Below are 25,522 nucleotides of genomic sequence, written 5' to 3' on the forward strand. Positions count from 1 at the left end.
CAAGCTCACCCTCTTCCTCCCTCTCCCTCTTAAACCTCCTCTGCCTCGCTTTTTCCCTCCATTCCTCCTCCAAGTAGACGTTTCCTTGTGATAATACTGCACTTCTTGCCCTCTCAAGGGACGCCATTTAACCGGCTGTCACAATCTCCGTACAATCAGCACAAACGCCTTGGGATGTAGCGCTCAGCAGTGCATCCCACTTCAAAAGCAGCTGCTTCGTCTTAATGTTCTTCTTTGTCAGTAGCTCAGTTTTCAAAGCACTACTGATCAAATCTAAGAGATACACATGAAAAGTGCTATAAGGGCTACTCATTTCATAAAGTCATTTGACAGATCTACAAGAAAAGGATATCCAACTAAAATATTATTTGAAGATGCTGTAGACAGGGCTGCATTCTCTAAGCAGAGTGTAGTCCTTCTCAATAAAACAAGTGATACCTTCCAATAAATGTAATGTCACTGAAAACCAAAAGTCTTGTTATTCTTGTAGAAGGTCCATTACTACATACAGTATATTATTTAATGAGCTAGAGTGAAAATTATAGATAACTTAACACACTTGCACACATTGAGATTTCAAAAGCCTTTTATTTGGAATCCTAAATTAATTGATCATTGAGGTTCAAAGCAAATTGCAAGAAGTGAATTAAGAGGAAATAGTGCAGCATACTATTTTATTTTAGTAACAGTTAAAGGTTGACTCAGTAAAATGACGTTGCCACAGGCAGCACCACAAATATTGGGATGAGCAAGATGCAAGACTTCGCTCTCACACAGTCACACAGTCTCTTTGCATGTGCACGGGTTCGCTTCACACCGTTACAGCCTGGTAGCCAGGGCACCAAACCAGCAGAGAAGTTGAGCCTCGCCCTTCAATGCTCTTAGTTGTTGTGGAAATTTACCCACTATGCTGTTTACTTTCTGCATCTACGTCATATCGCTGAGTCTACCTTTAATATAACAACATATTATGCATTTGATACAACAGCGCACACTGTGACAGTGGAATAAGCTTAAATCTATCAACCCAGAGATTGCCATTCACTCCAACTGGGGAAAGATGAAGTGATGGCATGATAAGGTGAGCATTTCCTGTTACTTCTTCATCTCCAGTATCCCACTTCCTGGCCCTCTCCGCTTCGCACTGCAGATGTTGCAAAACTGGACCCCAGGAATCTGAAAGAAGGTAAAGGCAAAAGCCATATTAGACACTGGTCTGCTGCTCTCATCTGAACGTCCATACTCTATATGAAGTGAGAATGAGAGGGGGATGAAAGGAGATGGGGTTGATACTTACCGTTCCAGGAGAAGGTAAACACTCCTTGTGGAACATGTGTCTGCAGTGGAAGACCACCACACTGAAGTTCTGGGCCATATCTATGCCAAAGGAGCAAAACATGAATGTACGTCTTCTGCATTAAAACACCTAGCTTCACCAGCAAGCCTAATCAGATGAGTTTCATGGCTAGAGCCATAACTGAATGGAGGTGTTTCGAATCGCTTCAAATGTAATTATGGTAAGAAGCATCCCAATTATAATACTGAAGTGTAGACACTGTATATGAATATGCAACATTATACTTTATAATGCTAAATAAGGCAAGCCCACCTGATGGTAATATTGAAGCATGACAGGATTCACATATGTTCTCTTCTGAAAAATAAATCAACACTTCAAAACACATGAAACAATAAACACATGAAAACTAATGCTTAACGAAGTAGTTATGTTCCAACTCCACACAAAACATCACTACCCACCATCCACCCTGACCCCTCTCATCTGAGTCCTATGCATCTTTTGGAGCAGTGACAGCGAGTCAGCCACTAAGATCTTCTTACAACCCTCCCGGAGCAAGATCTGAGGGAGAAACAAAAACTTTTACGAGAAGAGGCAAGGCTGTTGTTACGGTGATATTCTAGGTACACTATGTGATGGCTGATATTCTGACCTATAATAATAATACAATTTGGTGGGTGCTTATATTTGTCCTATTTCATGTGTGAATTGGAAATGTGTTTTTTGCATATCCCACTATCCCTGAGACAGCCTCTGAGAGTGGGGTCACGGCCAGGGTCATCCATTATCAACGGCAACCCTGGAGTAATTAGGGGTAAGTGCCTTGCTCAAGGGCACGTCGACAGATTTTTCACCTTGTCGGCTCGGGGATTCGAACTAGTGACCTTTCGGTTACTGGCCCAACACTAACCGCTAGGCTACCTGCAGGTTGTAGTCTTGTAGGATCTTGACCAGTGAGTCTCTGAGGTTAGGAATCTCCATGCCCTCCTTTATGCGGTGGATGAGCAAAATGGGATCCACGTGTGTCCCAATGTTATTGAGGAGACCAGTAATGAAGGCTTGAGAGAGGAAAAAGACAGAAACTTAAAATGACACCTGTGGAAACACTATGTAGTAGACCTGATCATTTGAAAGTGCTTCTGTATTCACGTGACTTACGTGGCTTATCGATGGAATACGAGATGAGATCCTCCCACAGCTCGGCGTCATCCTGCTCCTTGGCGAACTCTATGGCCTTGTCCACATCCTCCAGTTCCTCCATGATCATCTGAAGAGCCCTTCTACAGTTCCCCATCCTGCCTATGAGGGACAAGTTACAGTGGGTCAGTTTCCTCAGACCAAATGTAGTTAGTTACCTGACTGGCTGGAGGTTTAGTTCAGCTTGCCCCCATATCTAAAAGCCTTTCTAACAATTTATAAAGCAGTTATAATGGCTTATTCATGAACATTATTAATGTCACAGAAACTGTAAGGGGACACTTACTGAGCAGGAAGACAGTCTCCTCCACAAAGTTTCTCTCCTGACAAATTTCCAGAGCCTAAAAAATACAGGGAAGGCAGTTACAACACACAAGTTTTACAAGTACGATTATTCATTCTTCTTCTAACGTCATCTGACATACTTGATCAGATAATATACATCTAAATGTGAATAAATGTATTTCATGGACATTTGTATTTGCGCACACAGTGTGAAAGTGTCTCTCAGTACCTTTTCTAGTGGGCAGTGGATGCTGTCTCTCAGGAATGGCAGCAGGTTGGGCCGATCGTACTCAGCATACAGGCCAATTTGTCTCTCATGGTACCTCTGACCCTTGTGGTGGTCCCTCTTGAATAGTTTGTGGAGATACTGAGAGAAGGAGGTGAAACACAATTTTCAAATCAAGAAAATCATAGGAAATTAAAAAACTTATAATCACTAAAGAACTCGTAGTGTGCCTCACAATGTGTAGCAGCTCAGGCCTGTCCCCGAGTTCCTCCACCACTCTGTCAATCTGTAGACAGAAATATGATTAGCGAACAGCATGTGCTTTCATTTGAAACTCTCCAAGAAAGATCAGGGGAAGCCAAGTACACATACCGATATTTTGTCTTCGTTATCCAGGAGCATGTCGACAGCTTTCTGACAACACAAATAAAGAGAGGCCATTCTTCAGACAAGGAGACACAAAGTGACTTATGACCTTTGTGGTCAGACAATCCAAATGCAATAAGAGCTGTGTGCACGAGGCACAAGGACTCAAAATATAGGTTTTCCATGACTTTTGCACAGTTTAAAGCACTCAAAGACTGACTTTTAAAAAAGGCAAGTTGATATTACTATTCAAGTAAAGGACAATTATACACATAACATACAGTAGCAAGGTCCTATGATACAGCAAGGAGTGTACTTTATCAAAAGAATGTGCATGTGCTTGCTAACCACCTCTTTATCAAAGTCCATGAGGAGCACAATCTTGTCTTCTATGGAGGAGAAGAGGTTGTGTTTGTGGATCAGCTGGTAAACATCTTTATGCCTCAGTCTCAGGTAGATCTCCAGGGCTCGGTCATACCGCTGGTCATATGTATACCTGCATGGAGGGAAGAAACACACAGCTCAGTGGTACTATATATCTCTCTCAATATATCAGAGGGAAATAAGCATTGCAGCAATTGAGAGGTAATGAAGTCAATCAAAATGGTCAAGCCAGTGTAGAGTCACTCACAGTTCAGCCAGTGTGGTGAGCAGGGTGCTGTTCGTGGGGTCCTTCTTGAGGTGGTCGGTGACTGCCTGAACAACGGTCATGTTATTGTAGAGCTCTCCTGGCCACTCACGGATCAACGTGGCAAAGCCCTTGGAGAAAGAGGTTGCAGAGAGAGGCTGGTTAAATGAGTTCATATTTAATGCTATTATATTTGGTTCTTCTTAAGTACATGTTATAATATGAGTTATAATATAAGGCAGTTAGAAGACCACCAGACCATTAGGAACAGACAGACATACCTCATAGTCCGACTTTAGAAACTCATGTAAGATCATCTCATAGATGGCAGGTCTGAGACGCAGGTCCCCCCTGGGCAAGTACTGACTGATGGCCTGGAGAGGCAGAGACATGAGGAGGTGGGAAAACAAAAGGAGAGAGATGGGAGGGAAGGAAAACGATACAGAGAATTACAACAACAGTTAATACTGAGGGCAATACTGAAAGTATTGTTACTTCCAAAACTTGCTCAAAGTCTCTAATGCCATAATTCGTCACAAGGTCACAATGTGGCCTGACTCACTTTCAAGTGCCCAATGGTTTTGAACCTGTACACCTCATTCTCCCAGAGTTCCATGTTTTTTCCCAGCACCTTCTGACACTTCCTGGATTTAAGAGAACACGAGAAAGAGAGAAAATAAGTCATACTTATACTGGTATTTTGCAGAAGAAACACTCAACTGAAATAACTAAAAAAGACTGTAGTACCTGGCAGCGGTGTCATAGTCACCTTTCTCCACCAGGTGATTGATGTAGGCCATTCCAATTTTCTGATTACAAAAGAAAAGACACTCCATTAGGGAACACAACATGAGTAATGGACTGTATCCTCTGTAATTTCATCAAATGTTGTTTCCAAAAAAACTAAATAATCTACTTCATTCTTTTCCTTGACCTCAGATCTGTAACTCATTATTAATGTCAAGAATAGGCCTCCTGTAGCTCAGTTGGTAGAGCATGGCGCTTGCAACGCCAGGGTTGTGGGTTCGATTCCCACGGGGGGCCAGTATGAAAAATGTATGCACTCACTAACTGTAAGTCGCTCTGGATAAGAGCATCTGCTAAATGACTAAAATTTAAATGTAAGAAATCCTGTAAAACCACAGCACCAACCAACTTAAAGTGAAGAAAGTAATGGAGGTCTTAGATTTTCATTAGAAAAATGGACAACTAAGGGGTCGCAGTGTGTCAAGGCTTGAAGACATGCAGTGAGCTCCAAAAGTATTGGGACAGTGACACTTTTTTGTGTCTCTTTGGTTCTCTACTCCAGCACTTTGGATTTAAAATGATAATTCCTATGGAGGTTAAAGTGCAGACTGTCAGCTTTATTCAATATCGGGTGAACCGGTTAGAAATTACAAAATGTTTTGTACATAGTCCCCCCCATTTTAGGGGACCTAAAGTATTGGGACAAATTCACTTGTGTGTGTATTAAAGTAGTAAAACATTACGTATTTGGTAGATGCTACCATGCTTACGGATAATCCTGACTGAATCGTGAATAATGATGAGTGAGAAAGTTAGACGTACAAATATCAAAACCCCAAGACATGCTAATCGCTCAACATTAAAATAACTGGGTAGGTTAGCATTTTTTTTTGGGGGGTATGATATTTGTGCGTCTAACTTTCTCACTCATCATTATTCACGATTCATTCCGGATTATCTGTAATCATGGTAGCATCCACATTAATGTAGAAGTGTTGAGAAACATACTGTATTCTATTCTTATTTACAATAAAAGTGACTCCAAAATGACACAATACATTATTTACCATTAATTTCTAGTGGGCACAAAATAATCTGAAACACAACCATAACAAACAGCAAATGCATCCAACAAATGTTTTGAGTCACAAGCTTGATGCAGTCATTGTGTGCTATGAATACAGGACCAAATACTCAACTTTTTAGTACTTTAATGAACATATGTGAATTTGTCCCAATACTTTCAGTACCCTAACCTGGGGGGACTATGTACAGAAAGTGTAGTCATTCCTAAACGGTTCACCCATATGGATGAAAATACCCTCAAATTAAAGCTGTCAGTCTGCACTTTAACCTCAGTCATTTTATCATTTCAAATACAAAGTGCTGGAATACAGAGCCCAAACAATTAAAATGTTTCACTCTCCCAATACTTTTGGAGCTCACTATGGTAAAATCAAGCTGGTGCACAAAATCTAATACTAAGGAAGTGTCAAGGTTTTGCTCGCCTGAGGTAGAGTATCTCATGATAAGATGTAGACCACACTATTTACCAAGATACTTTATCTATATTTTTCGTAGCTGTCTATCTACCACCACAAACCGATTAAGATTGCACTCAATGAGCTGTATAAGGCCATAAGTAAACAGGAAAACGCTCATCCAGAGGCAGCGCTCCTAGTGGCCGGACACTTTAATGCAGGGAAACTTAAATCCGTTCTACCTAATTTCTACCAGCATGTTAAATGTGCAACCAGAGGGAAAAAAAACTCTAGACCACCTTTACTCCACACACAGAGACGCATACAAAGCTCTACCTCGCCCTCCATTTGGCAAATCTGACCATAACTCTATCCTCCTGATTCCTGCTTATAAGCAAAAACTAAAGCTTGGTTAATAAAAAAGTGGTCAGATGATACAGATGCTAAGCTACAGGACTGTTTTGCTAGCACAGACTGGAATATGTTCCGGGATTCTTCAGATAGCATTGAGGAGTACACCACATCAGTCACTGGCTTCATCAATAAGTGCATCGATGACATCGTCCCCACAGTGACCGTATGTACATACCCCAACCAGAAGCCATAGATTACAGGCAACATCCGCACTGAGCTAAAGGGTAGAGGTGCCGCTAACCCGGACGCTTATAAGAAATCCCGCTACGCCCTCCGACTAACCATCAAACAGGCAAAGAGTCAATACCGGACTAAGACTGAATCGTACTACACTGGCTCTGACACTCGTCGGATATGGCAGGGCTTGAAAACTATTACAGACTACAAAAGGAAGCACAGCCGCGAGCTGCCTAGTGACACAAGCCTACCAGACGAGCTAAATAACTTATATGCTCGCTTAGAGGCAAGCAACACTGAAGCATGCATGAGAGCACCAGCTGTTCCGGATGACAATGAGATCACGCTTTCCGTAGCCGATGTGAGTAAGACCTTTAAGCAGGTCAACATTCACAAGGCCGCAGGGCCAGACGGATTACCAGGACGTGTACTCCGAGCATGTGCTGACCAACTGGCAAGTGTCTTCACTGACATTTTCAACATGTCCCTGACTGAGTCTGTAATACCAACATGTTTCAAGCAGACACTAAGATAACCTTCCTAAATGACTACCAATCACGTCTGTAGCCATGAAGTGCTTTGAAAGGCTGGTCATGGCTCACAACAACACCATTATCCCAGAAACCCTAGACCCACTCCAATTTGCATACCGCCCCAACAGATCCACAGATGATGCTATCTCTATTGCACTCCACACTGCCCTTTCCCACCTGGACAAGAGGAACATGTACGTGAGAATGCTGTTCATTGACTACAGCTCAGCGTTTAACACCATAGTGCCCTCAAAGCTCATCACTAAGCTAAGGATCCTGGGACTAAACACCTATCTCTGCAACTGGATCCTGGACTTCCTGACGGGCCGCCCCCAGGTGGTAAGGGTAGGTAACAACACATCTGCCACGCTGATCCTCAACACGGGGGCCCCTCAGGGGTGCGTGCTCAGTCCCCTCCTGTACTCCCTGTTCACCCATGACTGCATGGCCAGGCACGACTCCAATGCCATCATTAAGTTTGCTGACGACACAACAGTGGTAGGCCTGATCACCGACAACGATGAGACAGCCTATAGGGAGGAGATCCGAGACCTGGCCGTGTGGTGCCAGGATAACAACCTCTCCCTCAACGTGATCAAGACAAAGGAGATGATTGTGGACTACAGGAAAAAAAAGAGGACTGAGCACGCCCCATTCTCATTGACGGGGCTGTAGTGGAACAGGTTGAGAGCTTCAAGTTCCTTGGTGTCCACATCACCAACGAACTATCATGGTCCAAACACACCAAGACAGTCGTGAAGAGAGCACGACAAAGCCTATTCCCCCTCAGGAGACTGAAGATTTGGCATAGGTCCTTAGATCCTCAAAAAGTTCTACAGCTGCACCATTGAGAGCATCCTGACTGGTTGCATCACCGCCTGGTATGGCAACTGCTCGGCCTCTGACCACAAGGCACTTCAGAGGGTAGTGCGTACGGCCCAGTATATCACTGGGGCCAAGCTTCCTGCCATCCAGGACCTCTATACCAGAAGAAGGCCCTCAAAATTGTCAAAGACTCCAGCCACCTTAGTCATAGACTGTTCTCTCTGCTACGGCACAGCAAGCGGTACCGAAGCGCCAAGTCTAGGTCCAAAAGGCTTCTCAACAGCTTCTACCCCTAAGCCATAAGACTCCTGAACAGCTAATCATTGCTACCCTGACTATTTGCACTGCCCCCCCACCCCCCTCTTTTACGCTGCTGCTACTCTGTCTATTATTTATGCATAGTCACTTTAACTCTACCCACATGTACATATTACCTCGACTTGGCGGTGCCCTGACTCTGCACCGGTACCCCCCTGTGTATAGCCTCCCTACTGTTATTTTATTTTACTGCTGCTCTTTAGTTATTTGCTTTAATTTTTTTTACTAAACACTTGTATGCATTGTTGGTTAAGGGCTTGTAAGTAAGCAATTCACTGTAATGTCTACACCTGTTGTATTCAGCGCATGTGGCAAATAAAATTTGATTTGATACTAGGGGTCACCCCATTAAGTAAATGGGTGAAACACAGTAAAGGTTGACTAGCTCAAAGTTTTTTTTTAACCCATAAAATGCTTGTGAGTAAGTTAGGATATGGTTTGAAAAACATAGAATCGTTTTTTAAAGAAGTCTAGCCTTCCATCCAAGGAGCAGGGGCGGTGTGTTCAATAGGGCGATATGGGCGACGCACTGCCAAACGGGAAAAGGAAGGGATTTGTTTTCTAATCAATTATATCACGGCAACAGTAGTTATCAGTGTTGTAATCTAGACGCCTGATCTGCCACAGTGCCACTAAATGTCCAATCAGGGTAAAGTCGTGCTTCAAATGGCCCCCCCACTTTTGGGGCGATTTCAGTCAGGTTGAAAATCGCCCAGAAGTCTGTCATAGACTCCCATGTAAAATCTATTTTTTTCAAATTTCAGAGCTTTCAATACAATCTCTATGGGTGTCTGAGGGCTTGCACTTACGCGCTTTCGTCATACGTAACGTAACCATGAATGAACGTAACTAAGAAAAGACCGGGTAGCAGCCTCAATCAATTCACTACTATCAAAATGGCTAGGCTTCAGTCCAACTCGATTGTGTCTTTGAAAGAAGTTCCTTTTTGTCGGCGAACAAATGAAGATAAATTGGCAACGAAACAATTAGGACCTCCCAGACCAAATTTAATAATTCAACAGGTTTCTACTAAAGGCGGAAAGTCCTACACCCGAGGATTTTCCAAAAATTGGTACGAACGAAAAAATAACATTGCCACTCAACTGGATGAGGGATACAGGCTAGCTGTCCGCCGCCACAACGATGAGGTTAGTGTTGATAATCACAAGTTTACTGGAGAACTGAGACCAAGTAGAGACTTTGGACAGGGTGGATATGGTATAATAAAGGCAGTTTATTCAGAGGTAAAGATATCTGGAATCGCGTGCACGGACCCGTTCGTCAAACTGTTAGGGAGCTATACATTAAGCCCCATTACTTACCATATCAGATAAGAGAAATTGCTGCAGCTACATATATTTTACATCCTGGCCCTACATAGTTCACTATTTGCATCACTTACCAAAATATTACATGTGGTCATATATGCTTGGAAAGTGGAGATGCCATAGAACGTCAAAAAAGTAAACATTGCTGGAGACACATTGCCGTTTTGGAGAAGACATCGCGTTTGCTAGCGAAGAGATTTGTTGTGGCAAATGAACTTGGGCTGGGAATTGCCAGGAACCTCACGATAAGATATATGCATTGCGAGTCTCATGATTCTATACGTATTGCGATTCGATACTTTGATTTTATTGCGCACCATATGTCTGTTGCAGAGGGATCAGAAAGCCATGAGAACGAGTTTTGATCAGTCATGGTATTGACTTACAGTGGGGAAAAAAAGTATTTAGTCAGCCACCAATTGTGCAAGTTCTCCCACTTAAAAAGATGAGAGAGGCCTGTAATTTTCATCATAGGTACACGTCAACTATGACAGACAAAATGAGAAAAGGAATTCCAGAAAATCACATTGTAGGATTTTTAATGAATTTATTTGCAAATTATGGTGGAAAATAAGTATTTGGTCAATAACAAAAGTTTCTCAATACTTTGTTATATACCCTTTGTTGGCAATGACACAGGTCAAACGTTTTCTGTAAGTCTTCACAAGGTTTTCACACACTGTTGCTGGTATTTTGGCCCATTCCTCCATGCAGATCTCCTCTAGAGCAGTGATGTTTTGGGGCTGTCACTGGGCAACACGGATTTTCAACTCCCTCCAAAGATTTTCTATGGGGTTGAGATCTGGAGACTGGCTAGGCCACTCCAGGACCTTGAAATGCTTCTTACGAAGCCACTCCTTCGTTGCCCGGGCGGTGTGTTTGGGATCATTGTCATGCTGAAAGACCCAGCCACGTTTCATCTTCAATGCCCTTGCTGATGGAAGGAGGTTTTCACTCAAAATCTCAAGATACATGGCCCCATTCATTCTTTCCTTTACACGGATCAGTCGTCCTGGTCCCTTTGCAGAAAAACAGACCCAAAGCATGATGTTTCCACCCCCATGCTTCACAGTAGGTATGGTGTTCTTTGGATGCAACTCAGCATTCTTTGTACTCCAAACACGACGAGTTGAGTTTTTACCAAAAAGTTATATTTTGGTTTCATCTGACCATATGACATTCTCCCAATCCTCTTCTGGATCATCCAAATGCACTCTAGCAAACTTCAGACGGGCCTGGACATGTACTGGCTTAAGCAGGGGGAGCAGGATTTGAGTCCCTGGCGGCGTAGTGTGTTACTGATGGTAGGCTTTGTTGCTTTGGTCCCAGCTCTCTGCAGGTCATTCACTAGGTCCCCCGTGTGGTTCTGGGATTTTTGCTCACCGTTCTTGTGATCATTTTGACCCCACGGGGTGAGATCTTGCGTGGAGCCCCAGATCGAGGGAGATTATCAGTGGTGTTGTATGTCTTCCATTTCCTAATAATTGCTCCCACAGTTGATTTCTACAAACCAAGCTGCTTACCTATTGCAGATTCAGTCTTCCCAGCCTGGTGCAGGTCTACAATTTTGTTTCTGGTGTCCTTTGACAGCTCTTTGGTCTTGGCCATAGTGGAGTTTGGAGTGTGACTGTTTGAGGTTGTGGACAGGTGTCTTTTATACTGATAACAAGTTCAAACAGGTGCCATTAATACAGGTAACGAGGGGAGGACAGAGGAGCCTCTTAAAGAAGAAGTTACAGGTCTGTGAGAGCCAGAAATCTTGCTTGTTTGTAGGTGACCAAATACTTATTTTCCACCATAATTTGCAAATAAATTCATTAAAAATCCTACAATGTGATTTTCTGGATTTTTCTTCCTCAATTTGTCTGTCATAGTTGACGTGTACCTATGATGAAAATTACAGGCATCTCTCATCTTTTTAAGTGGGAGAACTTGCACAATTGGTGGCTGACTAAATACTTTTTTTCCCCACTGTATATGCTGCCCCTGTCTTCATGTTGTTGCTGGACATATCTTTTTTAAAATGTGTGTAGGTCACCTAAATCATCAGAAAAATTGCCCCCCCTGAGAATTTTTTCAGGAGCCGCCACTGCCAAGGAGCAATGGCATTCCAGAAAGAGCAATACAAACTGTTCATAATTAGATGTGCACTACTGTTCAAAAGTTTGGGGTCACTTAGAAATGTCCTTGTTTTTTAAAGAAAAGCAATTATTTTGTCCATTAAAATAACATCAAATTAATCAGAAATACAGTGTAGACATTTTTTATGTTGTAAATGGCTATTGTAGCTGGAAACGGTTGATTTTTTATGGAATATCTACATAGGCGTACAGAGGCCCATTATCAGCAACCATCAGTCCTGTGTTCCAATGGCACGTTGTGTTTGCTAATCCAAGTTTATCATTTTAAAAGGCTAATTGATCATTAGAAAACCCTTTTGCAATTATGTTAGCACAGCTGAAAAACTGTTGTGCTGATTAAAGAATCAATAAAACTGGCCTTCTTGAGACTAGTTGAGTATCTGGAGCATCAGCAATTGTGGGTTCGATTACAGGCTCAAAATGGCCAGAAACAAATAACTTTCTTCTGAGACTCGTCAGTCTATTCTTGTTCTGAGAAATGAAGGCTATTCCATGCGAGAAATTGCCAAGAAACTGAAGATCTCGTACAACGCTGTGTACTACTCCCTTCACAGAACAGCGCAAACTGTCTCTAACCAGAATATCTCAGACTGGCCAATAAAAATAAAAGATTAAGATGGGCAAAAGAACACAGACACTGGACAGAGGAAGATTGGAAAAAGTGTTATGGACAGACAAATCAAAGTTTGAGGTGTTCGGATCACAGAGAAGAACATTTGTGAGACGCAGACCAAATGAAAAGATGCTGGAGGAGTGCTTGATGCCATCTGTCAAGCATGGTGGAGGCAATGTGATGGTCTGGGGGTGCTTTGGTGGTGGTAAAGTGGGAGATTTGTACAGGGTAAAAGGGATCTTGAAGAAGGAAGTATGAGGGAAAAAAAGGAGAAAAAAAATGTATGCACTCACTAACTGTAAGTCGCTCTGGATAAGAGCGTCTGCTAAATGACTAAAATGTAAATGTAAGGAAGGCTTTCACTCCATTTTGCAACGCCATTCCATACCCTGTGGACGGCGCTTGATTGGAGCCAATTTCCTCCTACAACAGGACAATGACCCAAAGCACAGCTTTTTTTCTCAACACTTTTTTTGTTGTTGTTTTATTTTTACTTTTTTGTTTAAAATAAATGCACTCTTGGTTAAGGGCTGTAAGTAAGCATTTCACTGTAATGTCTGCACCTGTTGTATTCGGCGCATGTGACCAATAAAATTTGATTTGATTTGATTTGAAACTATGCAATAACTATTTAGGGAAGAAGCAGTCAGCTGGTATTCTGTCTATAATGGAGTGGTCAGCACAGTCACTGGATCTCAACCCTATTGAGCTGTTGTGGGAGCAGCTTGACCGTATGGTACGTAAGAAGTGCCCATCAAGCCAATCCAACATGTGGGAGGTGCTTCATGAAGCATTGGGTGAAATCTCTTCAGATTACCTCAACAAATGGACAACTAGAATGCCAAAGGTCTGCAAGGCTGTAACTGCAGCAAATGGAGAATTCTTTGACAAAAGCAACATTTGAAGGACACAATTATTATTTATATTAAAAATCATTATTTCTAACCTTGTCAATGACTACATTTCCTATGCATTTTGCTATATTTCCTATTCAAACTAATTTCATGTATGTTTTCATGGAAAACAAGGACATTTCTAATTGACCCCAAACTTTTGAACGGTAGTGTACCTTTGCTCCTTGGACTAGGAAATACATTTTCAAATGTAACCCGATTATTTTAGTTCTAAAAAAAGAGACCCAATGAGGCTTCTTCCACTGCAGCACAGAGAGAAAAGAGGAAATGGTTTGTAGCTAGTGTGAGACATGAGAGAACCTGTATGAGGGGACAGGCGCACAGGTGATGTGTTCTCTGCAGTTTAGGGTTAGCAATATGTATGTATTTGCAAGGTGAAAGGTGTAGGAAAGGTAAGATTCATACTGTTAATTTGCTGAAGTGGGTTGTGATCTGGTAAAATACATACACTTCCAGTCAAAAGTTTGGACACACCTACTCATTCAAGGGTTTTTCTTAATTTTTACAATTTTTTTACATTGTAGAATAATAGTGAAGACATCAAAACAATGAAATAACACATATGGAATCATGTAGTAACCAAAACAGTGTTAAACAAATCAAAATATATTTGAGATTTCAGATTCTTCAAATATCCACCCTTTGCATTGATGACAGCTTTGCACAAGGTCAGTCAATATGGAACATTTCAAGAACTTTGAAAGTTTCTTCAAGTGCAGTCGCAAAAACCATCAAGCGCTATGATGAAACTGGCTCTCATGAGGACCGCCACAGGAATGGAAGACCCAGAGTTACATCTGCTGCAGAGGAAAAGTTCAATAGAGTTACCAGCCTCAGAAATTGCAACCCAAGTAAATGCTTCACAGAGTTCAAGTCACAGACACATCTCAACATCAACTGTTCAGAGGGGACTGTGTGAATCAGAACTTCATGGTCGAATTCCTGCAAAGAAACCACTACTAAAGGACACCAATAAGAAGAGACCTGATGGGCCAAGAAACACGAGCAATGGACATTAGACCGGTGGAAATGTGTCCTTTGGTCTGGAGTCCAAATTGGAGATTTTTGGTTCCAACCGCCGTGTCTTTGTGAGACGCGATGATCTCCGCATGTGTAGTTCCCACCGTAAAGCATGGAGGAGGAGCTGTTATGGTGTGGGGGTGCTTTGCTGGTGACACTGCCTTATTTAGAATTCAAGGCACACTTAACCAGCATGGCTACCACAGCATTCTGCAGCGATATGCCATCCCATCTGGTTTGGGCTTAGTGGGACTATCATTTGTTTTTCAACAGGACAATGACCCAACACACCTCCAGGCTGTGTAAGGGCTATTTTACCAAGAAGGAGAGTGATGGAGTGCTGCATCTGATGACCTGGCCTCCACAATTCCCAGACCCAATTGAGATGGTTTTGGATGAGTCGGACAGCAGAGTGAAGGAAAAGCAGCCAACAAGTGCTCAGCATATGTGGGAACTCCTTCAAGACTGTTGGAAAAGCATTCCAGGTGAAGTTGGTTGCGAGAATGCCAAGAGTGTGCAAAGCTGTCATCAAGGCAAAGGGTGGCTACTTTGAAGAATCTCAAATATAAAATATATTTTGATTTGTTTAACACTTTTTTGGTTACTACATGATTCCATATGTGTTATTTCATAGTTTTGATGTCTTTACTATTATTCTACAATGTAGAAAATAGTAAAAAATAAAGAAAAACCCTTGAATGAGTAGGTGAGTCCAAACTTTTGACTGGTACTGTACGTGTAGGTAAAATAGGAGTAGAAATAGCCCATGAATAGCAAGGAATAGCATTTTTCCAGGTAGGAACAGCACTTGATGTCCAATGCCTATACAGCACCTGGACTTCATGGCGTTTAATGTTCTTGAAGCTGATCTCGGCAGCCATCAGAGCTTCCTGTGAGAGAGAAAATAAGTTTTGGTAACATGGTAACAGCCGACAGGTATAACGCATTATTACTGAACACAGAAGATATATCACAGCAAAATACGAAGTCCCCACATGAAGTCTGCTTGATTGGATGATTATAACACCAACCTCATACTTCTTCTTGTCCAGCAGCCAGTCAATGTGGTCATCCTGGTCTCTCTCTTTGGCCACCACAATGTCTTTAGGGCTGATGATGTAGAAGAGGGATTCTCCCTCGGAATGTTCTGTTGACACATGAAGGTACAGGACAGAGAATGCTGGAATGATCTTTAGTATATGATATATACTGCACAGTAGTTTATAGTAGCTAGAAATATCTGTAAATACAGAGTGTCTCTGAGTAGTGTTTGCCGGGGAGACGTTTCTGATTGGCTCACCCAGTCGGTAGTCTCGACACTCGTTCTCCTGGAAGTTGCGGACGGTCAGGGCATCTGATGAGATTTCCTCGTAGCCCTCTGGAAGAGGCTGGATGATGTCCAGACAAGGCCGCGCTCTGAACTCCTCCTCCTGATCTCACATACACAAATGGCATATACAGAGCCTTCAGAAAGTATATACACTCAACTGTATTATTACAAAGTGGGATTGAAATGGATTTGTCATTTTTGTTTATTATCTACTCAAAATACTCTTAAAAGTGGACAAAAATGTTTATATATTTTTATTAATGAAAACGAAAACACTAATATATCTTGATTAGATAAGCATTCACCCCCGAGTCAATATTAGAAACACCTTTGGCAGCGATTACAGCTGTGAGTTTTTTAAGAGCTTTGCACACCTGGATTGTACAATATTATATTAATTCTTCAAGTACTTTAAGTCAAAACTGTAACTCAGGAACATTCAATGTCGTCTTGGTAAGCAACTCCAGTGTAGATTTGCCCTTGAAAGGTGAATTTGTCTCCCAGCAGACTGAACCAGGTTTTCCTCTAGGATTTTGCCTGTGCTTATAGCTGTATTCTGTTTATTTTTATCCTAAAAATCTCCCTAATTCTTGCAGATGACAAGCATACCCATAACATGATGCAGCCACCACCATGCTTGAAAATATGCCCCAAACATAACACTTTGTACTCAAGACAAAACGTACATTTCTTTGCCAATTTTTTTGCAGTTTTACTTAAGTGTTGCAAACAGGAAGCATATTTTGGAATACGTTTATTCTGTACAGGCATCCTTCTTTTCACTCTGTCAATTAGGTTAGTATTGTGGAGTAACTACAATGTTGTTGATCCATCCTCAGTTCTCATATCACAATCATTAAACTCTAACTGTTTTAAAATCACCATTGGCCTCATGGTAAAATCCCTGAGCGGTTTCCTTCCTCTCAAGGCAACTGAGTTAGGAAGGAAGCACCATCCAAAGCCTAATTAATAACTTCACCACGCTCAAAGGGATATTCAGTGTCTGCCATTTACCAATCAGTGCCCTTCTTTGCAAGGCATTGGAAAACCTCCCTGGTATTTGTGGTTGAATCGGTGCTTGAAATTCACTACTGGATTGAAGGACCTTACAGATAATTGTATGTGTGGGATACAGAGATGGGGTAGTCATTCAAAAATCGTGTTATCCACTATTATTGAATACAGAATGTGTCCATGCAACTTATTATGTGATTTTTACTCCTGAACTTACTTAGGGCAGCCATAACAATGTGGTTGAATACTTGACTGAAGACATTTCAGCTTTTCACTTTTTATTAATTTGTCAAAATGTCGGACATTATGTGGTATTGTGTGTAGATCAGTGACACAAAATCTCAATCTAATCCATTTTACATTCAGGCTGTAACACAACAAAATGTGGAAAACGTAAAAGGGGTGTGAATACTTTCTAAAGGCACTGTATATACATACAGATGCACCAGTGAGCACACACACACACACACACGTAAACCCACACATACAGAAAATATCAACATTTAAATACCATGGCTGTGACCACTTAAGCCATTCCATCATACAACACATCTACAGTTTCTAAACCCAAAATTACCATGTGATCAGAGTTCTCCTTCACAAAGTACAGGGTGACCAACTGGTCGGCTAGAGGCGCCAGGCCACTGATGAAGAACTCTGTTTCAAACGCAGACACTGCAGGAGAGAAGAAACCCACATCACTACAACTCCAAACTAATGCTCCCACATTATACATTAAAGCTCTACAAAACATTTTGTTATCTACTGTACAATACGCTACATGTCCTCACCAATTTCCACATAACGGCTAGGAAGGTCTCTCAACTCTGCGTGGCCCCTCTCCTTCACGGCACATATCTTAATGGAGGAGCCCCAGCCGACGATGAGGGTGGAGTTGTCTTTCCAGCACAGACTGCAGGGGTACATATCAGGCCGCAGGCTGACATTATCCCGCAGGACGTTGGTGATTCGCTGTTTGGTGCTGATGTCGTAAATTTTCACCCCCTGGAAGAGACCAAAACAAATAGAGCATGTTCACTATAATATGTCTGTACGTCTAATGCACTAATCTATGTAAGATGACATGCTCTGACATATATGACGCAATATAAATCCTAACAGATACAATAAAGTCAATTTCCATCATCATCATCATCATTACCATAATGATATTTGGACACACCTACTCATTGAAAGGTTCTTTATTTTTACTATTTTATACATTGTAGAATAATAGTGAAGACATCAAAACTATGAAATAAAACACATATGGAATCATGTAGTAACCAAAAAAGTGTTAAACAAATCAAAATATATTTTATATTTGAGATTCTTCAAATAGCCACCATTTGCCTTGATGACAGCTTTGCACACTCTTGGCATTCTCTCAACCAGCTTCACCTGGAATGCTTTTCCAACAGTCTTGAAGGAGTTCCCACATATGCTGAGCACTTGTTGGCTGCTTTTCCTTCACTCTGCCGTCCAACTCATCCCAAACCATCTCAATTGGATTGAGGTCGGGGGATTGTGGAGGCCAGGTCATCTGATGCAGCACTCCAATAATCTCCTTCTTTGTAAAATAGCCCTTACACAGCCTGGAGGTGTGTTGGGTCATTGTCCTGTTGAAAAACAAATGATAGTCCCACTAAGCCCAAACCAGATGGGATGGCGTATCAATGCAGAATGCTGTGGTAGCCATGGTGGTTAAGTGTGCCTTGAATTCTAAATAAATCACAGACGGTGTCACCAGCAAAGCACCCCCACACCATAACACTCCCCCTCCATGCTTTACGGTGGGAAATACATATGCGGAGATCATCCGTTCACCCACACCATGTCTCACAAAGCCACGGCGCTTGGAACCAAACATTTCCAATTTGGACTCCAGACCAAAGGACAAATTTCCAACGGTCTAATGTCCATTGCTTGTGTTTCTTGGCCCAAGCAAGTCTCTTCTTCTTATTGGTGTCCTTTAGTAGTGGTTTCTTTGCAGCAATTCGGCCATGAAGGCCTGATTCACACAGTCCCCTCTGAACAGTTGATGTTGAGAGATGCCTGTTACTTGAACTCTGTGAAGCATTTATTTGGGCTGCAATTTCTGAGGCTGGTAACTCTAATGACCATATCCTCTGCAGCAGAGGTAACTCTGGGTCTTCCATTCCTGTGGCGGTCCTCATGAGAGCCAGTTTCATCATAGCGCTTGATGGTTTTTGCGACTGCACTTGAAGAAACTTTCAAAGTTCTTGAAATGTTCAATATTGACTAACCTTCATGTCCTAAAGTAATGATGGACTGTCGTTTCTCTTTGCTTGTTTGAGCTGTTCTTGCCATAATATGGACTTGGTCTTTTACCAAATAGGGCTATCTTCTGTATACCCCCCCCCCCCCTACCTTGTCACAACACAACTGATTGGCTCAAACGTATTAAGAAGGAAATAAATTCCACAAATTAACTTTTAAGAAGGCACACCTGTAATTGAAATGTATTCCAGGTGACTATCTCACGAAGCTGGTTGAGAGAATGCCAAGAGTGTGCAAAGCTGTCATCAAGGAAAATTGTGGATATTTGAAGAATCCAAAAAAAAAAACTGGAATGAGTAGGTGTGTCCAAACTTTTGACTGGTACTGTATAACTAAATATAAACTAAACTAATCATCATGTTTCTTGTTGCCACGTATCTGCAGCTTTGACAGTTATCCTTATTTACCATATTGTTGGCCCAGGCAATGAGATTGGCCCTCCATTGGACGTTAGTGATGGTGCCCTCCCCCTCGTGCAGAGTGGACGTCTTCCAGCGGTTCAGCCAGTTCTTCTCGTACAGCAGCAGCTTGGGAAGGCAACAAAAAAAAAATTCACATCAGAATCACCAATGATATCCAAATCAGCACCATTGTTTCAAAAACAAGCACAAACAATCGTGTCCTTAGAGCAGTGGTTTGCGGTTCTGTATTTCCACCACCAGAGGGCAGTAAAGTACAGGGACAGGAGGGTAGTCTGTTGTGTCAGTGGGTCTCCCAGAGCGGGAGGATTGTACTCAACTTGAGCTTTATCATACATTTTAAGTAAACAGACACTGTCTTTCAACTTACTTCAACTCAGTGAGCAGACATGATCTATCTTCACATGATTCAACTAACCTATCAATGTGTATGCATGACATTATGTGACTAAAGAAGTGGAATGGAAAACTAAAGATGGCATGAAGGATTTGGTCTTCAAACACAGATCACCTTCATAATAAAATACTTTACTTCTAATTACTTCAGTAGGTTTGACAGACAAAGCCTTCGCCATATTTCTCTAAATCACTTTGATTCTCGTCAATGGCTTTGAGACAATGATGGCTGTAGTCACTCTTTCCAGTCATTCTGTAGACGGCGGTGGCGTCACCTGAGAGTCCATATACATAAAAAGCTTTTCAGGCCCTTTAAAAGCATCTCTCAGTGTCATACAGACGGATGAACAATACCCTATAGTTATTATGATCGGGTGAGTGAGGTGAGAGAGAGCCCCGGCCTCCAATTCAAAAGTCTGAAAATGTTTAACAGTTCTCTCCACAAAGAGAGGATATTACACTGGCAGAACTGTGGAGACAGAATTGAATTGCCTTTGACAGGATGTGACTCCAGTAGAGGCTTATTGATTTTCATCACAGGGTGCTTTATGGAGGGTCTTGAGAACAGGGAGAGGAAAGAAATCAGTACCAATTGAAAGAAAATGGCAACACTAACAATGAGCATTTCATAAGAAAATAAAGGTGATTGGATGATTCCAGTAGCTTAAACACCTTTACTCTCACCAGTGTTGTAGATATGTATACAGCTTTTTTTCTCCTCCAATGGTCATTGAAATACAGTACTGTACAGATATTTTGTCTATTTGACCATTTATACTAAGTGATGCTGCAGACTGCAGTCTTTGTCAATCAAAAGGGAACATTAATACCTAATATATCAAGTGTCTTCTGAGACATTTACATTTTAGTCATTTAGCAGACGCTCTTATCCAGAGCGACTTACAGGAGTAATTAGGGTTAAGTGCCCTGCTTAAGGGCACGTCAACAGATTTTTCACCTAGTCGGCTCGGGGATTAGAACCAGCGACCTTTCGGTTACTGGCACAACGCTCTTACCCACTAAGACAAATTAGAGAAGAAACTGCTGTATGCCTGCCTGCCCGGGACCCTAAGACTATGGGTCCTCCTGATAATGACATCTATTTGGTGTGCTTATGAAGCATTGCCTTTCAAACACTGTTGAGCGAGCAGCACTTTGTGAAAATGGGCCGCTCTCCCTGGAGTGCACTCCAGAAGAGAGACAGGGAAAAGTAAGAGCATTTCACACCAGCCAACAGAGGCCTACAGTATGTGTGCACAGCCATCAGCCAAGCACAAGGGAGGATGCTCGCAAGAACAGAATCTATAAGAATTATTTTGAAAAACTATGGCTAATATTCTATCCACATTAGCTAATGCTCAACAGTTTTCAACTACACCGCTAACACTGTTGAGATGGGCTATATACTGTAATCACATTGAAAAATACCTTTCAATCTCACCTTGTTGCCTCCTGTGACAAATTGTTTGTAGTTTGAACTGCTGAACCGAGGGTGTAGCGCCACCACCTGGAGAACATGGCAAGTGGATCCATTTAGAATGCACCAAGAGTTTATAAGCAATGATGGGGGCTCTCTGGAGATGCCCTGACTATATTAGTATACCACCACGTACATATACTCTCAACTAAAAGTATGAAGTTAAAAGAAGTACATGCATATGAAATCTGCTTACTTTGACAGGACAGTCAAAGTTCTCATGGAAGCCCTCTCTTGTGTAGAGTCCAAACACTTGAACCTGCAATAAAGAAATTGTAGAATGTCAGTATGAAAAATAATTTTACTATAAAACAAGTATAAAAATAAATAAAAATATCACATTTACAGTCTTGTGTATGCATGGGGAGTCCTGGACAGGAACACTAATTGGATCACTGCTACTCCTCCACTGGGTCACCAATTAGTGGCCAGGTTGAATCTCTGAACCCTCTGGTGCTTTGATACCAGGGTCCTAATCTTTGGCTATAACACAGCCGCAGTTACTGAAGTTACCGCAATACCTTATGTAACAATTATACTGTACCACAGCCTGACTGTTTGTGAGGCAAAAAAGGCAAAAAGAAAGTTTAACAAAAATAAACATCACGCCCTTTTCACTCTCCATTTTTAATCGCATAGCCGATTCGGGATTATCTGAAGGGATTGACACAGATTAATAGCAAACTGAATTGGTCGAGGACGAACAACTGCAGCGGCGTCGATTTTAATTGTCAACGCCACTTTACGTGCGACAAGATCTTGTTTTGCCGCTGGAGTGCGAGCGAGGGGCGATATCAGAGAGCATATCTGGACTGCAGGATCCATGAAGGATGGTAATAATGATCAGGAGAGGAGCGATAACAACAAGGTAGAGAGCACTGAGAGGGTATCCATAGAGACCTGATGACTGACAGCCAGGCAGACAGATGGATGCGAGCTTCTTTCCCCTTACAACATGAGCATGAACATGAACATGTGCTTGTTCAAAACCCTATAAATGTGTAGATTTATGAAAGTAAACAGGTATGAGGAAGATAAAGCTTCTGGTTTGTAAATCTTCTATGAGAACTGGGGCACATACTGTAGTTCTAAATCCCCTTTCTCCAGGCAACCAGTTCAATTAAATTCTAAATATGAATAAGAATATCCTTTGCTTTTGGCATTGATGATCTGAGTTCAACATTGTATAATTCCATGGTAAATTCAAAGTGATATTCAACGTATTACACATAATACCTTGCCACTTAATGGTGGTGCAGACATCTAGGCTGCATCCCAAATTGCACCCTATTCCATACATAGGGCCCCATAGGCCTTGGTATATAGGGAATAGGGTCCCACTGGGCACACACTGGTTGAATCAACGTTGTTTCCACGTTTTTTGAACTAATGCGGAATAGACGTTGAATTGACATCTGTGCCCAGTGGAGTGTCACTACTTCTGTATGGCCACCAGTTTTGAGCAGAGAGATGAGCTCACCTTGCCGTCCTCAGAGCAGATCCCCATATGCTCTCCACTCTCATCCAGACTGATCTGGTTGATCTTCACTGGACTCTGAGGAGAGACCACCACCACCACAACAGTTACACTGAATGACTGGGAACGTTCTGAGAGCAAGTGATTATTTGGGATTGTACTTACAATTTCAAACTTCTGAGTCACATTTCCTTGGATGTCCAGAAGGAAAACCTTCCCAAAGTGAGTGCCCAGTGCAAGGAACTGAAATGGAATGAACCTGAGATTAATCTTTAAGACAATTCAAGATTTTGGCAAAAAGATGTACTACTGACGAAAGCTGTGGCAAGAGGACTAAAAATGCACTCTGTCTAGCATAGCTGGGGGAGGCGAGTAGAGTGGGGTGGAATCAGTGGGCACTGGGGCAAAAACTATGAAATTACAGAGGGTGTGAAAACCCTATTTATTAAAGCAGACAGTGTGAAATGGTATTTTGTCTCTCAAATTACAATGCTTAAACATAATAAATGCGCTGTACATCTGGCTTCTCCTGGCGTCGCCAGCAACCCAACCACCGCCTCTCCTGCCCACCATAAAGCTATTATTTTCTACAGAGCAGCAACTGGTTTCCGATGTTTCCTGCTTCTGTACAGTATGTGAGTGTGTTGAAGTGTGTGTGTGAGAGAGTGTATGTATGTATGTATGTATGTATGTATGTATGTATGTATGTATGTGTAGGTCCACTGGGACAAGAAATTGTAAAAACTAGGAGGCTTTTTGGCATTAGATTAAGGGTACGTTCTTCCACACAGGCCCAGCTCGAGCCCCTCCCCCTAATCCCTCTCCCTCACCCCTTCCTCGCCTGTGTGTTCGGTGAGCCCACCATGCTTCAGTGCAGTCTATAATGAAATGCTTATATTTACAGGCACAGCTGAGCATGTCAGACAGAGCCCCTGCAATCTCCCCAAATAAAATAAGCAAAAATAAATAAATAAAAAGGGGTCAACCTTGCGAGGCGGAGCGACTTTTAAAAAGGATTTATTAGAATGGAATTGTTCATATTAAATTCCGATTCAGGCACTGAAAATATGAGGCAACATCAGGCAATGCGGAGTGTTGGTGGTTTTAAAGGTGCTGGGGGTTGGCTGGGTCGGGGGTCGGGGGTCGGTGTCACAGTACAGGTACTGTAGCTGGCAGGCAGTACACAAGCACAAAAACACCGGCAAGAAGGAAAGGTAAAATGTGGAATTTCTACACAGCAATGTCTCTCACTCTGGCATGCTTGCTTTTTTATAGGATCAAAGAGAGGAGAGAAAAAACGGAGAAAAAATGAGTAAGTGAAAATCAATAGTGGTTAATAAAACATCAGGTGAGCAGACATAACCAGGTATGACTCGTCCTCTGTTCAGGCGTGCATGGGTGCACTCGGTGCCATAACGATTAGCCATCCAGCTCAGAGATGGCCCGCTGAAAAATCTAAACGTTCAAAAAGAGAAGAGGGGAGTGAAAAGCTGGGAGAAACTGAATAAGAAAGGGAAAAAGACAATGACTGGCGGCGGCTGATGTGTCTCCCTGAGCCAAAGGGATGAGTGGAGGGTGAGAAAGAAATGGCCAGCCTCTCCATATTGTACAGAGAGAATGCTAACCGACATTGAATATATCAAACATGTGCGTAAACAATTACATTTTAAATCTAGTGTAGTTTAGCCTGAAAAGCTGTGGTAGGTTAGGACCTGTACCTTATCATGGACAGTCATACAGCTGGCAGCATCCTTTTGGAGAATCTCAGTCACGCCATTGGCCAGTCGCTCATACTTCAGCTTAGGCTCCTCCTCACTGTCCTCTTCCTATTTTAAAAGAGGGATTCAGTTAAAACAATCCAGCATACTTAATGTATAATATACAGAATATTACACTGGTACAGATTCATGCATTTACCTTGCTGATAGGGAATCTGAATTTGGTATGGAATTCCCATTTCCTATCAGCAAGGTAGGAAATTCAATACAAAATTCCATACAAAATTCCCTTTCACTATTAGCAAGGTAAATGTTTCTAGATACACAAATAAATGTCCAAGGCCAGTCCACTCTCCATCTGTAACCACATCATCCTTCCTCTCTACTGGCTGCGCCACACACTGTCCCAGGAACACAAATGGATTACAACCCTCCTAGGAACCCCGAGCATATGCGCTGCTGCCATATTTTCCTGTGTACATTTGCGGTCACAGCCTGAATATTCCCCATAACCCAGTTAATAACCAATGCTGCATAGACTGTGGCCGTCTATATGGTGCATCAACACAAAACAAAGACTGCTATTATAAGCACTATGGGAGACGGTGGGGGGTGGCAGTGTGTGGAAAGAATGTCATTTACAAGAACCATCCTTTCCCACTTTATACCACCATGTCTATTTCCTGTTTATTCCCTATTGAAATGTCTAATGCATGGGCGTTTGTCACAGATTACAAAGCTATAATACAGAACAACAAATGTACACCCCATAGAGGGACTACAGGCACTGTTTTTCAGACGTTTGTTAGTGTGGTACATTTCCTTTGGTTTTGTTAGGCTTATGAGACTTTACCACAACAACATCACATTTCAATTA

At 42.1% G+C, this 25,522-nt stretch overlaps 1 protein-coding gene across 1 annotated transcript in view; it reads right to left on the reverse strand.

The window, feature by feature from the left end:
• Nucleotides 1–568: 568 nt before the first annotated feature.
• LOC121550027 (vacuolar protein sorting-associated protein 41 homolog) overlaps nt 569–25,522 on the reverse strand; it is a 38,150-nt gene continuing 13,196 nt past the window's right edge. The window contains exons 3-28 of the mRNA XM_041862090.1: nt 24,646–24,753; nt 23,093–23,170; nt 22,931–23,005; nt 21,647–21,709; nt 21,415–21,480; nt 19,566–19,685; nt 17,649–17,862; nt 17,435–17,532; nt 15,814–15,943; nt 15,545–15,660; nt 15,347–15,403; nt 4,750–4,811; nt 4,565–4,646; nt 4,284–4,376; nt 4,006–4,133; nt 3,726–3,870; nt 3,381–3,422; nt 3,244–3,294; nt 3,012–3,149; nt 2,784–2,838; nt 2,459–2,599; nt 2,222–2,358; nt 1,762–1,861; nt 1,610–1,654; nt 1,298–1,377; nt 569–1,176 (exon numbers count right to left, since the gene is read on the reverse strand). Of these exons, the coding sequence (XP_041718024.1) occupies nt 1,096–1,176; nt 1,298–1,377; nt 1,610–1,654; nt 1,762–1,861; nt 2,222–2,358; nt 2,459–2,599; nt 2,784–2,838; nt 3,012–3,149; nt 3,244–3,294; nt 3,381–3,422; nt 3,726–3,870; nt 4,006–4,133; nt 4,284–4,376; nt 4,565–4,646; nt 4,750–4,811; nt 15,347–15,403; nt 15,545–15,660; nt 15,814–15,943; nt 17,435–17,532; nt 17,649–17,862; nt 19,566–19,685; nt 21,415–21,480; nt 21,647–21,709; nt 22,931–23,005; nt 23,093–23,170; nt 24,646–24,753 (2,505 nt within the window). The 3' untranslated portion in view covers nt 569–1,095. The remainder of the gene's footprint in view (nt 1,177–1,297; nt 1,378–1,609; nt 1,655–1,761; nt 1,862–2,221; nt 2,359–2,458; nt 2,600–2,783; nt 2,839–3,011; nt 3,150–3,243; nt 3,295–3,380; nt 3,423–3,725; nt 3,871–4,005; nt 4,134–4,283; nt 4,377–4,564; nt 4,647–4,749; nt 4,812–15,346; nt 15,404–15,544; nt 15,661–15,813; nt 15,944–17,434; nt 17,533–17,648; nt 17,863–19,565; nt 19,686–21,414; nt 21,481–21,646; nt 21,710–22,930; nt 23,006–23,092; nt 23,171–24,645; nt 24,754–25,522) is intronic.

Source organism: Coregonus clupeaformis, chromosome 34 (genome assembly GCF_020615455.1).
Source record: "Coregonus clupeaformis isolate EN_2021a chromosome 34, ASM2061545v1, whole genome shotgun sequence".
In the NCBI taxonomy this organism is placed as follows: Eukaryota; Metazoa; Chordata; class Actinopteri; order Salmoniformes; family Salmonidae; genus Coregonus; species Coregonus clupeaformis.